General features: G+C 35.1%; 3 protein-coding genes across 5 annotated transcripts; all 3 read right to left on the reverse strand.

The window, feature by feature from the left end:
• Positions 1 to 1,981: 1,981 nt before the first annotated feature.
• On the reverse strand, positions 1,982 to 4,741 carry LOC125188750 (4-hydroxy-3-methylbut-2-enyl diphosphate reductase, chloroplastic-like). The gene is made up of 10 exons (XM_048085784.1): positions 4,422 to 4,741; positions 3,980 to 4,176; positions 3,509 to 3,688; positions 3,300 to 3,431; positions 3,144 to 3,218; positions 2,959 to 3,064; positions 2,783 to 2,877; positions 2,464 to 2,649; positions 2,301 to 2,387; positions 1,982 to 2,187 (listed from the first exon to the last, which is right to left on the reverse strand). Exons 1-10 carry the CDS (start codon positions 4,684 to 4,686, stop codon positions 2,122 to 2,124), a joined length of 1,389 nt encoding a protein of 462 aa, XP_047941741.1. The 5' UTR covers positions 4,687 to 4,741; the 3' UTR covers positions 1,982 to 2,121.
• Positions 4,742 to 6,135: 1,394 nt separating this feature from the next.
• LOC125187814 (protein DETOXIFICATION 33-like) lies at positions 6,136 to 8,948 on the reverse strand. Of its 2 annotated transcripts, none has more exons than XM_048084457.1 (7): positions 8,616 to 8,948; positions 8,007 to 8,548; positions 7,848 to 7,934; positions 7,198 to 7,254; positions 6,865 to 7,103; positions 6,580 to 6,785; positions 6,136 to 6,467 (listed from the first exon to the last, which is right to left on the reverse strand). In XM_048084457.1, exons 1-7 carry the CDS (start codon positions 8,919 to 8,921, stop codon positions 6,360 to 6,362), a joined length of 1,545 nt encoding a protein of 514 aa, XP_047940414.1. In that variant the 5' UTR covers positions 8,922 to 8,948; the 3' UTR covers positions 6,136 to 6,359. The 2 variants fall into 2 exon arrangements, with proteins under 2 accessions (XP_047940414.1, XP_047940415.1); XM_048084458.1 differs by having other exon boundaries at positions 8,007 to 8,544; positions 8,616 to 8,947.
• Positions 8,949 to 12,751: 3,803 nt separating this feature from the next.
• LOC125186478 (E3 ubiquitin-protein ligase RMA3-like) lies at positions 12,752 to 14,779 on the reverse strand. 2 transcript variants are annotated; one of them, XM_048082849.1, is made up of 2 exons: positions 14,673 to 14,779; positions 12,752 to 13,818 (listed from the first exon to the last, which is right to left on the reverse strand). In XM_048082849.1, the coding sequence occupies exon 2, from the start codon at positions 13,793 to 13,795 to the stop codon at positions 13,127 to 13,129; it is 669 nt and encodes a 222-aa protein (XP_047938806.1). In that variant the 5' UTR covers positions 13,796 to 13,818; positions 14,673 to 14,779; the 3' UTR covers positions 12,752 to 13,126. The 2 variants fall into 2 exon arrangements, with proteins under 2 accessions (XP_047938806.1, XP_047938805.1); XM_048082848.1 differs by lacking the exon at positions 14,673 to 14,779 and adding an exon at positions 14,550 to 14,655.
• Positions 14,780 to 15,458: the final 679 nt, after the last annotated feature.

Consider the following 15,458-nt stretch of genomic DNA (forward strand, 5'->3'; position numbering starts at 1 on the left):
CTGATCCATAAGAATATATATTTTCCAATTTTGAAAAAAAAATTCTCTCTAATGAGGTGGGACTCATTCCTCATTAACAATACTTTAATTATTTTTTTCTTTCTACCCCTCTTTTACTTTATCATATCATATTGTTTTGTCAAATAATTTTGATTTTGATTAGATAAGAGAATAATGCAAAAACTGTATATTGTAATTTTATATTTCAATTTTCAAAAATTATTGGGTCGACTAAAAGTGAATGAAAAATGTAATTTGAATAATAATTACTCTTTTTATTCTTTGTAAGACTAGTAATCAAACACATCCTTTATTAAGCCGGTATATTAGTATATGCATTTTTAATAGCAATCCAACTTTTAATTATTATCTTCTACAGTTATAGCTTAATATATTAAAATGACAAATTAATACATATACTATCATTCATTTAAAATTTATAAGTATTGTATATTGCTAGCAATTATAGCATGCCATTATGAAAAGCTAAAATTAATTTCTTACAACGCCAATTTGAGTGACCAATTGTTGAGATTTGTAATTGAGATAGTGACAAGAATCTTCATTACCTAATCGACGAACCAATCGCACTAATTTCTCCTAAGTTAATATCTAAAAAGTAAAAACATTGTTTTCCTAACTCCATCATATAGCTAATGGACATTTTCGGCAACAAAATTGAAACCCGGACATATATTCAAGAACATGGACTTTAATTCCATAGTAGTACTAATATTTTCACAAATACTCCTATATAGAGATGTGATACATTAGTGCCTCTAGATCACAGTAGACGAGCGGCTGACATTATCACTTTGTTAATGTGTATTAATATTTTAAACACTTTGCTAATTATAGGTGGTGTGTATTAATAGTGTTGCTAAACTCTGTGTTAATGTGTGTGTGCTTATTAATATATCGTCGGTTGATAATATACCGTCACCTGCACTTGCACATGTTCAGTCAATATATGTTTATCATGTATTAACAATATTAAAGAGTCAAGTGGCATGTGGCAACTGGCATGTGCAGGTACAAAAACTAGATTACTAATATATGCATATAAATATTTGACTTCAAAGCACAAAAAACGTTGGTCATGTTTTCTTTCTTTATGTCTAAATTTCCTATTCAAATGTTGCTAGCGTGGCTACTCCGCCAAACATATTTAAATACTCATTTTCAAACGTAGAGAATTAGTGTTCCACCAAACCTAATAAAATAACGCCGCCACTTTAGAATTTAATTTATATAATGAAAAAAATCGGCAGTCTTGATTAATCAACAAGTTTCCAAGTTAATATTAATTTCGTACTTTCTTTGAAACCCATATTCCTTTTTTTGGAAACTAAATGTTTCATTATTATAATTGATGACGGTTATTGGATTTTAAAATTTTAAACTTTAAAATAAATTGTACAAATACTACTGCACTTCTAAATTGAAAGAAACAGATTGATCATTGTTAAATTAAGAATAGATTTTCAAGGAAGAACCAAAAAAGGAAAATATGGCAGAAAGTCAAATTCGTGTGTTTTTTCGACTTTCAATTCCTTGACTAACTAGCCGCCTTTCGTCAATTCCTGCATAACGATATTAAATACTCCTACAATGTACTCTTATACTAGTACTATTTCTTTAAAAAAAATTGTCCGATACAATTGACCGGCTGATGGAGTATAATATTTCGTTCATATTTATTACTACTAATATTTTGAACCATCAATAGTAAATTAATTTTTAGTTGAATAAAAAATATATATATTGAGTAATGAGTTTAATGACTTTTGAACACATTCTCTAATAAACAAAAATGTCAAATAACAGTAGTTGGGTTTAGACAAATGGTGGTCGTTGTAACTTTAAATAATTTTCATAATTTAAAAGGCCCAATAATGGTTTTCAAAGCCCACTTAATATCCTTGTTTTTAACTGAACATCTGTATTTGGTTTTGATGAGATTATTACATACATTCGCATATTATCAAAGCTACCTCCCATTAAAACCATTCACATTCAAAGTTTACAATAACTCTGTATATATATATACAACTAGCAAGGAACTTCCACTCACCTAACTGTGTTGATCTTTTTCGAGCTAATGTGGAATCACGAACCAGTTTACGCCGTTTGCAATACTTCATCGCGCTTCAAGAGAAACACCTTTTTCAGAACATCTTCAACAACCTGGATGATAAAAAAAAAAACTGGATGAGAATATTCACAAGAAAACATTATTGGCAGATGCATAAGTAGCAAGTGCAGTTGCAGCATGATGGGAAACAAGCAAGCAAACTCACTTTGTCAGGAGTTGATGCACCGGATGTAACGCCAATTTTAATAGGACCCTCGGGTAGCCAATTCTCTTTCTCCACCAACTCGCCATGCTGTGTGAAGAATGATTTAGACGACAATCATAAAAAGATCGACATATTCAAAAGAGAAAGATAAAACAAGGCATACCAACAGCTTGTGACTGATTTTGTTTCCAGGACCTATCCTTTTCTCACCGTCAACCCAATACGATGGGATCCCACGAAACTCTGCAATTTCTTGTAGGTGCGAAGTGTTACTTGAGTTAAATCCGCCAACCACTAGCATCAGATCAACCTTATCTTCAACCAATTTATACATTGCATCTTGCCTTTCCTAAATAGACAAAGTATGGCTAAACGTTAGTGATACTAGTCTAGATAGACCCCAATATATGTATATCCCTCTTTACATCAATTTTACAAGAAAAACACACAACTGAGAAATAGCATTCAGGGAGAGATTTTACTTGAGTTGCATCGCAAATGGTGTTGAAACTCATGAAGTGGTCAGTAGTATTTTCGACTCCATACTTGCGCATCATGGTCCTCTCGATTAATTTTCCTACATGATACAGAATTAGCAATGAAGCCACATGGCGAAAACACTTTAAGTAAGAGATGTTTTGGGGTGATGAACACTGACCAATTTCCTCTGTTTCACTTTTTAACATAGTAGTTTGATTTGCAATACCAACTTTTTCAAGATCCTTATCTGGGTCAAATCCCTTGGATACTGCAAACTTAAATTTCTGCACAAGAACCATGCCACATGAAATCCATTCCCAGCATAAACAAGTGACTAACATCAGCAGGCGACAATCATCATACCTCAAGAAATGCCTCTCTAGTAGAGCTAGATCCATCAAGTTCACCACCCAAGATGTAGTCACATACATACGTTGCCTGCACAATCATGTCTACATAAACAACAATGCTCTATTACATCCAGAGATTAAAAGTGATGAAGCGGAAATTCCAACTTACCTCTTTAATGTTCTTCACAATGATATACGTCCGAGCAAAAGAAGCAGTAGCCACAGTCTCTTCATGATTATATTTACCATGGATTACCGATGTATAATCTTTTTTCTTGTGCTTATCAACAGTATTCCAGACCTATCAAATACCAAACATGTTAACATAAAAAAGAATGACTAATTCTTAAAGCTGTTGGGTGGGGAAGAGGGAAGTACCTTAGACACCCATGGACAAGTTGTGTCAACTATTTGAACATTCTTTTCACTCAAAATCCTCATCTCATCGACGGCAGCTCCAAAAGCAGGTAATACCACAACATCACCCTCATTAACAAGTTCAAATTCTTTCTTCCCCTCGTTTACGGGAAGAGTTTGTACTTGCATATCTTCAAGCATCTGCAGATGGAAGTTAGACAACTAACTAATATTAAAATCACAAGCATTTCTTCATCCTAATACAGATTTCTAGCCTAACAAATGTAAGAAATGCATTCTAGTATAAAAGTTCTGTTGAGAACCAAGACCCTCAACATTCAACAACCACAGCTCACACACATATCACATCTATCAATCAATTAAAAAGAGACAACCAACAAAAAGAAGATTTCAGAGAAGTAGCTCAACCAAATAGAAATGGTTCATTCTTCATCAATTATATAGTAGTAGTAGTAGTAGTAAACAACAAACCTTATTAACAGTGGGATTATGGATCATTTCATTAGTGAGCCACATGTTATCAGAGGGGAACTGTCTTCTAGCTTCAAAAGCAATCTGGATCGCACGCTCCACCCCCCAGCAAAATCCATAAGACTCTGCAAGCTTCAATGTAACATTCCCCCAGGTATATTCATTCCCATTCTCCTTCAATTTCTTTATTATGTCACCTGAATTGAATCAAATCACAATAATGGTCACACACACACACACACCAAAACTTCAATAAGTAATCAAAACAACCAATAGCATATGCATACGACCTATGCTTAAAAATACTACTTATAAGGCAAATTATAGTAGAAAAGCTACTAAAAATAGTAGGTATAATAAGTCAAAGCAGGTCAATCAGCATTAACATAATACTCAGATCCATTTCTAAACACAGAAATTGGGGGATTTCAGAACATCATACTTGTAAACTCTTGGCTCATTTGCTGGAGAATCTCCTCTTTAAGCCCAAACCCCTTCCGATTGTAATTCTTACTCCTAGTCAAGTTTCGACGGAAAGCATGGGCGTCAAACTCGGCAGGGTCAGAAGCCACGGCCGACGACGAGGCATCATCTCCGCCGGCGGCGCACCGGAGTGAGGAAGTCCTCCGCCATCGGAACAACCTGGTCCCCGGCACCGGGAGCTCGGTTGGAGTTGAGATGCGGCAAAATTGAAGAGAGATCGCCATCTCTGCTCAATTCCAACTCTGGAATCGGATTTTCTTCGACGGAGTAGATTTGGCGTATGATATGATGATTATGGGAAATTTCATGGCATTGCCAATCACAAACGGGATGACACGTGTCATCCAATTATTTTATTGATATTTTTGAGTGGTTAAGAATTTAGAAAATTACACGTGTGAAAATTTATCATCGCGCAACATTCCGTGAGAAAGTAGCGCCACAAAAAATATGTTATCATTTCTGTAATCGATATTTTGTCATTCTCAAAATAAAACAAAGCCAAAAATGGAATATGAGAAAATATGGGCATCATTTCCAGTCACAATTTTTTTTAAAAAAAAGTTATACTTATAAATTAAATAATTAAATAAAGTAGCTTAAAACTTTTTCCTGGGACAAATAATTGTTTTTCGTCTCAATGGGCCCAATAATAGTTTTTCTTCTCAAGGGAAGCCCACTTCGTTACTATATGTACTATAATTTCCTGATGGGCCTCTTAATTTAAACTAAATCCAAGTTTACATTTTTTTCCTTGATGGGCTTGTAGTCTATTTTTATCAGCACCTAATTTGGTATTCATATTATGCATAATTAGGGTATACTGTACAAAGGTCCTATTCTAGTGCTTATAGCACTCTAATTTAAAATCAAGACTAAATTTTCATCTTTAGATTTTAAAATGAGTGGATGAGATTAAAGTTCACAAAATCTCAATAAATAGTAGACAAAATATCAACAAAAGGGTAATATCGTCATTATGTTATCATATGATAATTTTCGTGAGTGTTTTTTATATCAACATTGTGTATTACAAATATCAACAATATGACATTAGAATATCAACACAAGGACAAGAAAATATCAACACATTTTTATTGAGATTGGACATGCATAATATTGAGATTTTGCATACAATATATTGAGATTTTTTGTTGCATTTGTTGAAAATAGCTGTTTATCAACATACACAAAAATTGAAATATAATTGATCAAATTTCATCACCCGAACATCGTCGGAACATATGCAATTGAGATCTCGTTGGAATCCTTATTTAATTATCTTTAGTTTGATATATTTTTTGCGAAAAAATAATTTAAATTGAGAGAGTTATGTAAATTTAAAGATTTGAGATGATTTTGAGCAGAAAGAAAGTAGTTAGTTATAATTACTACATATAGGATTTGATATTAATACCCTTTTAATTTAATTAATAATTATTTAAATTTAAAATATATTACATTTGGCATTATATTAACCACAAGATCTTCTAGTCTAATGGTTAAAAATTGGTCTCAATTTGAGATTGATAATTAGTTAGCAATTGATTACATCACCTACTATATAATAGAAAAACAGTGTCAATTTGATCATTACAAATAAATAAACATTCATATTTTTATTAAATTAGTAAATTTAATGGGCGGGATAATAATAAACAAAACACTGCGCCTACAAAAATGACTCCATTTTCTTTATTGCCTTCATTAATATGTCCGAATTAATTCGCCACTTAATCGGCTCAATTCTCTCCCCCAGTTACACACCTTGTCAAAATATCACTATACTAGAGAGTAAAATTCCTCACTATAGATTCTAACCTATGCTACAATATTCTCACAATATGGTTAATTAAAATATTATAAATAACCAAAAAATAAATGTTCACATCATTAATTAAGGTTCTTGACTGTGCCTGTGTGTGATCATTCCATTTCCCGCATTCCCATTTTGAGCCAAATTTGAGGTGGCTTGAGACTTAACTCTCTCATCCGCTTGCAAAGCCTGCACTCCAAAAACATTTAACTCATTGTCAATTAGTTCAAAAATTACACAAATAAACATCATACTATTATATTTATGACAATATTTAACCAAAGTGTTTTCTTACACACACCTCTTTAGTCCAATTAGCCCGAAGCACATTTATTGACAATACCACGGTCTGAAGCAAGCAACCGGCTAACATCCCGATCCAAATCCCTTTCACACCAAGGCTGAGTTTATAGCCAAGCAATGCGCCAAATGGAAGGCCGAACACATAGTAGCAAGCTACGTTTATCATAGCAACCGAGACCTGCCACCCGGCCCCAACCGCCACCCCTGCATATCCGAGGAAATAATCGTTGGTTTAATCGTGGTTCAAACACGTGCGCCCACTCACACACGTAGAAAGTCGTACCATGTAAAATTGGCTGGATGCTGTTGAGAAAAATGGTTGCTGCCAAAAAATAGGCCAATTTGGATGTCTCACTTATGACTTCCTTATGGCTAGAAAATAATTTGGGGAAGATGTCTTGGGTTGCAATAACTGCAATTGTGAATATAATGCCAAATATTGTTGATGTAACCACAGCTACTATCACAGCAAATTTTGCAGCTTTCGGATTATTAGCTCCCAGTTCATTTGAAACACGTACGCTATATCAATTAAAATACCCAACATATATGTCAAATTTTGTGACAAAATATCAGTTTGCAATTTCTAAAATTTTGCTAGGTCTACGAATGTTACCTTATTGCAGCATTGAAACCCAGAGTGATCATCAATATCCAAAGCTCCACATTCATGCTGCCATTTTTTGATCAAATCAAGAATGTAAGACGAATAAATGTTACAAATTCTAGTTTTAAAATCTTTGTGATTATGTCACAATGTTTTTTTCAATCAACTAGTAAGTTCTGGGTTTTAGTTTGTGCTATTAGCCTCGTCAGTTTTCCATACCACGAAGGTGTCCACATCATCAATCTAATCGCCAGAAACACTATTAACACTATACGTGAACTATTAATAACAAAATTGACATTTATGTGCAAAGATATTAAAGTAACATCTAAATTGCAAAAAGGAACATAAATCCATGCCACTATTTCTAATACCGTCATTAAATATTATACTTGGCTTTTACTATTTTTAATAAATCAACTAAATTCATTTCACTGTACTAACCTTTTTCCACTAAATCTTCATTAAATTGATGAAAACTTACATTTAATATCTCATTTCATTTTGGTAAATCCTTCATCTATCCATCATCACTTTAGTACTACCACTAGTACTAATTTTAGTAAATCAAACTAACTCATTCAACTATATTTTTTTCCACTAAATTTATGCAAACCTGACATTTAATCCCAAGAAACGGATAAGTAGCATAATCTAACCAGATGGATATAGCATCGACCGCAATCTCCGGATTCTTCAACCACCCAACCATCAGAATCACAATGGTGTAATACCACAATTCCAAGCTGTGCCAAAAGAAATAAATCTCAACACTAACCAAACACATACACATAAAGTGAAGCAATAAATCACATTACCACAACATAACAGCCGAGGCTAGCGACAGCTTAACAAACCCCAGCAGCGCCTTAAACGCGGCCACCGAAAAGCCGGTCCACGACTCCTTAAAACAACCGCACATAACATAAGCAAGCTGCGCCAAGACCACCACCCACCACGTCACATTCTCCGCAATGGCGGCCCCCGCCAGCCCCATCCCCAGCCTGGTGATCAGCACCCAATTGAGCACCCCGTGGAACCCCAGCCCCAACACCGAGATCACCGTCATCACCCATATCTTGCTCTGCGCCTGCAGAAACTTCTGCACCGGGAAATTCACCGCGTACGCGAACAGCTGCGGGATCACCCACCGCGCGAACTTCCCCGCCATCTCCGCAATCTCCTTCTTCTGCCGCAGCACCTTCAAAATCGAGCAAGTGTACACGTAAAGCGGCGACAGGAAGATGGCCGTGACCAGGGTGATGATGCATGACCGCTGCAGGTAGATTCCGAGCATCTCGTATTGGCCCGCGCCCACCGCCTGCCCGCACAGCGTCTCCAGGGCGCTTCCCATTCCTAGCTAATATAATTTTTCAACAATCAAATTTAATTTTACTTAATACTAGTAAAACGGATAGGATAGCAACCATTATGCCGTAGACGAAGCCCTCGAGGACGTTCTGGACGATGGAGACGGCGGCCAGCTCGAGCTCCCCGAGGTGCCCCACGAAGGCCACGGTGACGGCGCCGATGGAGAACTGGGCCACCGTGGCGATGATGGCCGGCGCCGCGATCTCCCACATCTTCTTCGATTCGTCCCATGTTTTGGCTTTCAGGGTGTTCTTGCTTTGGGAATTAGTGTTAGTATTATTTTGGGGAGTTTCTAATTCCATGGCTTTGGGGGCTTTTTTTGGTAGTAATAGTTTGAGCTCTTGGTTTTTTTCATTTTTCATAGTGTATATGAAATATAAACTACTCCACTTGGGATAATTTGTTACTATGTCACGTCTCTATTTTTTCACTAAGGCCCCACTTGAGAGGCTGTGTTTTCAAGAAATGGTTAACTAACTATATATGTACAAACTGATTAGGTGGTGTTGGTTGGCTTAATATATTTAATTTACGATATAGTGGAATATTGGTGTTGGAATATGTTTTGGAGGAGTCGTGAGTGGTGGTGAGCATGAATGATGAGTTCTAAACGATTTTTCCTTGTTTAATTTGGAATTTATTTTTGGAGAAGTTAAATGTCATGTGCCTTTGTATGCAGTGTTAACTTGATAACGAAACACTTGTTAGTTGTTAGAGGCAGGTTTCGTGATAATGTTGACTTTTAACTTATTTAAATATTGTTGTTACACGTCGCCACCCCTTTATCTACCTCCCTCTCTAAAGTCTCTATAATTTGTTGCATGTCTCTTTGCTTGGCTGAAGACATATATCTTTTTGTTTTACAATTTTTGGGGTGAGTAAAATATCCGAAAATCTGAATTTTTGAAATTTGGATTTGCGATCAAGATTAGATCAGATTCTTTCTCCAAAAAAAGTCGGATGTTCGGATTTGATCAAATTGAACAAAAATTTTGATCTGAAATTCGAATACTCACCCCTAATTAACATGTAGTGAGTTTCAATCCTAAAAAAGTTTCAACGAAGGGTTGGTACATGAAATAATTAAAAGAAAAAGATTCTTCTTGTGATATTGAAAAACTAAGCCAACTAGTCCAAGATGACACTTTAATTTATTCTCCGACCAACAAACCACTCTTTTATTACTATAAAACTCAATGACTACGATGCTTAATTTCATGATTGATGAAATTTTTAGGATTATTTATTTGAAGTTCAGTTTCATTCCAGGCAGCGACACAAACAATATTTTACAATGAAGGGCAAACCGCTACAAGAAACAATGCATTCGAATATATATTAATATAACAAAAGACCAAACTTGTCCTTTCTGTACTTACATTAATCACAAAAAATAATTATTGTCACAATAACATACATGCATGATGATATTATATAGTAGTACTAATATATGGTCATGCACTTGGTGCCTGCCCACAAAAGTTCTCATCATACATTCAACTCTTTCACAAGATTACATGCATGCACATGACCAAAAATAGCCCGAGCCCGAAAAATCTATATTGGCCCGTAATAGAAACAGCCCAACCCCCAAAAATTCTAATTTGATTGACCCAAAACCGAAAATAGCATGTACCCTATAAAAGAATACACCCTCCGTCCCATTAAATGCGACACATTTCTTTCGGACACGGGTTTTTGGGTAGTGGTGTTTAGTGGTTTTTAGCAGGAAGAAAGGATAAAGTAAGAGGGAGTTAGAGTGTTGCTTTTTATTCATAAAAGGAAATGTCTCGCTTAGTGGGACGGCCTAAAAAAGCAATACGCCTCACTTATAATGGGACGGTGGGAATGGTACAGTTGACCCGAACCAAAAATAACCTGACCTGGGGTTGACTCGATTGACATCTCTAATTTATTATTTAAGGTCGTTTCTAGTTCCAACTATGAAGATATCATCAAAAACATCCTTGACATAGAGACCTGAAAAATATCATGTAGATAACAAAAGCACTGCATATTGTGCCATCTACATCACGAATGGAATTAAATCAAGATTTTAAGAACATCCACCAAATATGTCATGATTTCTTGATCTATGTATATGTATGTACTATAGTCGCATGCTACCAACTATGTGTCTGCATCTACCAAGACTACTTTTTTTTGGACAGATGGATCTGATGTTGAGAGATGAGCCTCTTGTTGCTGTCTCTCAAGAAACGAAAAATGAAGGGAGAAATACGCCTATCTGCGTGAGGCAAACGTCTCACCTAACTATGATGTCTAAGTTTCTTCATCTTCTCTCTGATATGTATAACCATAATGATGTGTTTTTTTAAACCTATGATTCTAAGGCAGGACTCAAATTTCTACGACGTAGGTCTCCCTCGTTTATGATAGTTTTTGGTTGCTTTGAAGCAGACGAATCAACGAACGTGATCAAGTAGAGTAGGTAATTCATATCCTCAGGAAATTCGCCCTTTGCTACCTCCTATAACCGCTGTTGTTCCATCTTGCAAATCCCAGATCTTTTTATGATGAAAGTTGTGACTATGGTTGCAAGAATCTAGTACTCAACTACTCAAAAGCAGAGAAATTTTGATTGTTTTTTACCTGCGAAGGAGATAGAAAGCTGATACAGGTGGTGAGCATGATACCACCAAAACCAGCATGTAGACTAAGAGTAGGCATACTTGGATCACTACGCATGAGACGAGACGAGATGAGACAAAACAAACAACATGAGATGTAAAAAACAAGAAGAGTGCACTATTTTCTTGAACTTAACGTCGATCACTAGTCACTACCTATAGTTCAACTGTTCAACCTTAATGATGGGGACTTTTGAGTTAGGCCGTCATGACTCTAGCAAATTTTCCTGGTTGATCATAAAGAAACAGAGTATGTATTATCCAGTGTATGAGAAGCCCTGCAAAAAATATACTATGATAGCTTCAGAGTAAATGAGCTTACATTCCTTTAGGCAGAGCTTCTTGTCCCCGTTGATTTGCAGTGGTGCCAAAGCCAAATTAAATGGCCCTCATCACTTGTAGCGTGGACGGATTATGTTTTGGTTATTCACAAGTTACAAACAGATTTGAATACTTCTGAAACATTTGGATCTTCCAGAAATGCAACATCACAATGCAATTCAAGAATGTGGAAGAAAATTATGCCAATAATCTTATAGAAAAGTTTCAAGAATCAAGCATCTGGATTTGCTAAACTGGTAGTAGTATATTCTCAAATAACGACAACTTAATTAATTGTACATCTAAAACATACAATATGTAAAAAAGTTAAATCTCTTAACACTACAAAATATAGATTACTAATCGAGATTGAGACAAAATATATGCTACTACTACTTAATTCATTTTTAATGGTGTTTGGTCTATATATAAGAGTTCTAAATTGATTTCATAGATAATATTCTTTAGTCTTTACAAAGTTATACTTTTATCTTTTATTACTATTTATATAAATCATTATTAATGTTTACTATATGTATTTTTAGTATTCTATCAATTTATCTAGAGCAGACACAAATTATTATTAAAGTACTGTATTAATCTATATGATAATATAAATTTAAATGTGTTTGAGAAATTAATGAGTGTTTGGAACTTAGAACGAATAGTAGAATCTCAATTAATAGGATTTGAGAATATATAATAAAGTTCAAATATGGCTCGCTTTTTAAAATAAGTACTGTAGTAAAATCTCAATTAACTATGTGTTCTGGGGGACAAGTTAAAATAATAAATCGCTTTTCAAAATGCAAGAAAATACTAGTACTATAAAATTTAATTATATAGAATTGCGTAGATTTTGTTTTTCTCAATCAAGCCAATGTATATGTTTTTCTCAACCGGAAATAAAGGGGTAGAATACCACCGATAGATTTTCTTTCTATTTTCTTAACCGAGCAGATAAGACTTTGCTTAAATATACTTATATCCCAGTATGACTAAGAAATGAGGACTATAATAATGAGAGTGGTATACGATTAAATTGGAAGAAAAGTTCAATTGACGTATTAAAATGAATAACATGTGCATACCAAATTAGGCATGTGACATTGCAGATAACTTCAAGAATCAACCAAATCAGATCAGACATTTTGGACCTTTCTTTCTTCTCTAAAATATCCAAAAAACAACTCCAGAACAGATCAACAACACCACCCACAGGAAAAAGAATGTATCCATACTCTCATTTCAACTCTGAAACCACACACACAAACACACATAGTGAAGGAGAAACAGCTAAAAATACATAAGGAGTTACTCCATTAGGTGGCGAGATAATTACAGATCAACCTAGAGATACATAAAAAAATCCGCATTCGATTTTTATTTAAGCAAAGAAAACTGAAGCGGGCGATTGTCGTGGTAGCTACAGGAAAGCATAGTGTCCCTGATCACTAAACTGTTAACTATCATAGGAGTATTATTTAGTCCGTAACACTAACACACACAAGTGGAATATATCCTATGTCAACTATGAATATACAGTTACCATAAATTTGGTTGGTAAGTCTTGAACCAGATTTGAGTATCAACCTTCATGCAAATGTTAGATGCAGGAGTAGGGAAATACCGACGATGACGAATATAGTCTTCCAAATAATTGGTTTCCATTCTATTGGAGCAGTATGATAGTTATGAAAGCCATGAACATAACCTCCATGAAAGGAGCTCGAAAACAGGTATGGGGCTCCAGAGGTGGCTCCATACACTGTGGCGTCGTGGAACCCGTGCACCTGGAGGTTGAAGATGGCCGGTATGACACCAAAGAGGGTAGACAGTGTCAGGTGGCCGAATCTTGCAGCTGACATAGGCACGGCTCTTATGATGGGGTCCAGCTCGTTTGGTTGGACATAGTTCATATCTACACGAGGGGTGGCCGTCTGTGGTCTCTGCCCCATTGGTCGATTTGGGACATGGATTCCCGGGAGTGATCGGGACCTTGGATCACAATTTGATTTTCCCCTTCCGTATATGGGGATTAGTTTCTCCTCCTGTACAATGGCCTTGCAAACAGGGCACTCGTGGCAATGTGAGTGGAGTCGGAGCCACTGGTATAGGCACGGCCAGCAGTAGAGATGGCCGCATAGCGTCACAATTGGTTCTTGCGCTAGTTCAAAACAGATGTTGCATTCGAAATTTCCTGTGTCGTAGACTAAATCAGCTGAAGAGGAGGCGTCCATCAATTCACCAAAACCGCGATCCATATGTACAGCCCGGAGTGTTGAATCTGTTAGGTCGTAACCAATGCCAAAAACAACAATCTAATTTATATCTGTTTATACTTGATGCGAAAATCAAATTAAACAACATATGAATACATGAATTAAGGAGGAAACAAAAGTAATGCCAACAGTCATCAATTCAATAGTTAAATCGATCTTCACATTAAAAAAAGAAAAGCAAGAACAATACATCAAATACCTTACACAAACCCTAAATGAAGAAACTAATGACCTTCTCAACGAATATATAGATCAAGCAATAATCTATCCATTGGGATTCACAAAATCTTACCATGAACAATTCAAACAATTATTCAATTTAGAAAGTATGAAATCGAAATCAGATTTTAACATACAGAACGCATCATACAACCTAACAACAGTAAAATCAGATTCAACCTAACTTCGGATCAATCTCAAATTTCAATCAACAACTGCAGATAATCAGATTATCCGAAAAAAATTAAATTCCAGTCAACTAAACATATTAAAAGATAATCGGAATCATTCAATCGCAGAACTTCAAACATTAAACAAAACCACTGTTCCCTCAATCTAAAACCATCCGAAAAAATCAAGCTACTAAGATATAATTAATCACTCAGTGAATACTAAAATCCAATACATAAAACAAAAATTCACAATTAGAACACTGAAAACACACATTAGATTTTTCCGAAGAAAAAAAAAATTAAAAACCACAGACAAGCATCATCCGGAGAAATTAGATATTCACCAGAAGAAAACATCAAAGCGAGCTGAAATAGATCAAAATTAGAAGGAAGATAATACAGATCAGGTAGAATTTACAATGTACGCATGAATTAAAGCTAAACGAGTGAAAATAGGGAAATCTAACCTCCTGGAGTAGTATAGCAAAATACAACAGGTAGGTGGGATTAGAAAAATAGGCCGTAAATTTATGGAAGTTGTGAGCGTGGAAATGAAAAAATAAAGAGGAAATACGATAATTTAGAGGGACTGATAAGCAAATACGGATTATTCTTAAAATGGATCTTAACCATATCTTCATCATCCCAACAAATGGTCGGTGAATGAGGACCGTTGGATTCCTTGATCAATAAACACAAAATTAAATTAAATAGTACAGAAATTACAAACATTTTATTTAACCCCTTTTGACAAATTAAATGAGCAAATCCTCCTAGAAATTACAAACATTTTAGTCCAAAGCAATATTTCACAATGATATTACAGCATAGACGAAATTGCGGATTAATGTATAAAATTGTTAGAGGGTGGATGTGATGGTGTTTCCAACCAAAACTCTTTTTTTCTTGTTTTATTTGTTGGTAAATACTCCATCCGTCCCGCTTTAGCAGTCTCATTGACTTTTCTGCCATTTTTTTGTAAAAATAATAAAAAATAGTTAAAGTGAAGAAATGGTAAAGTAATAGAGACAATAATGTAGATAAGACTCTTCTCTATATTAATCTTTTTCTTAATTTACTATTTCTCCTCCTTAACTATTTTTTATAATTTTTACAAAAAGAGGGCAGATAGAGACAATAATGTAGATAAGACTCTTCTCTATATTAATCTTTTTCTTAATTTACCATTTCTCCTCCTTAACTATTTTTTATAATTTTTACAAAAAGAGGGCAGAAAAGTTAATGGGACTGCT

Source organism: Salvia hispanica, chromosome 5 (genome assembly GCF_023119035.1).
Source record: "Salvia hispanica cultivar TCC Black 2014 chromosome 5, UniMelb_Shisp_WGS_1.0, whole genome shotgun sequence".
Taxonomy (NCBI): Eukaryota; Viridiplantae; Streptophyta; class Magnoliopsida; order Lamiales; family Lamiaceae; genus Salvia; species Salvia hispanica.

What these genes read in the sequence shown, in the direction of transcription:
- LOC125188750 (XM_048085784.1), bottom strand. Translation starts at nt 4,686, where the DNA reads ATGGCGATCTCTCTTCAATTTTGCCGCATCTCAACTCCAACCGAGCTC. An exon ending in CTAGAGAGGCATTTCTTGAG is followed by an intron (nt 3,065 to 3,143) that starts GTATGATGATTG and finishes GTTCTTGTGCAG; the next exon opens with AAATTTAAGTTTGCAGTATC. An exon ending in AAATCAGTCACAAGCTGTTG is followed by an intron (nt 2,388 to 2,463) that starts GTATGCCTTGTT and finishes TTCTTCACACAG; the next exon opens with CATGGCGAGTTGGTGGAGAA.
- LOC125187814 (XM_048084457.1), bottom strand. Translation starts at nt 8,921, where the DNA reads ATGAAAAATGAAAAAAACCAAGAGCTCAAACTATTACTACCAAAAAAA. An exon ending in GCTTCGTCTACGGCATAATG is followed by an intron (nt 8,549 to 8,615) that starts GTTGCTATCCTA and finishes AAATTATATTAG; the next exon opens with CTAGGAATGGGAAGCGCCCT. An exon ending in GGTTTCAATGCTGCAATAAG is followed by an intron (nt 7,104 to 7,197) that starts GTAACATTCGTA and finishes TAATTGATATAG; the next exon opens with CGTACGTGTTTCAAATGAAC.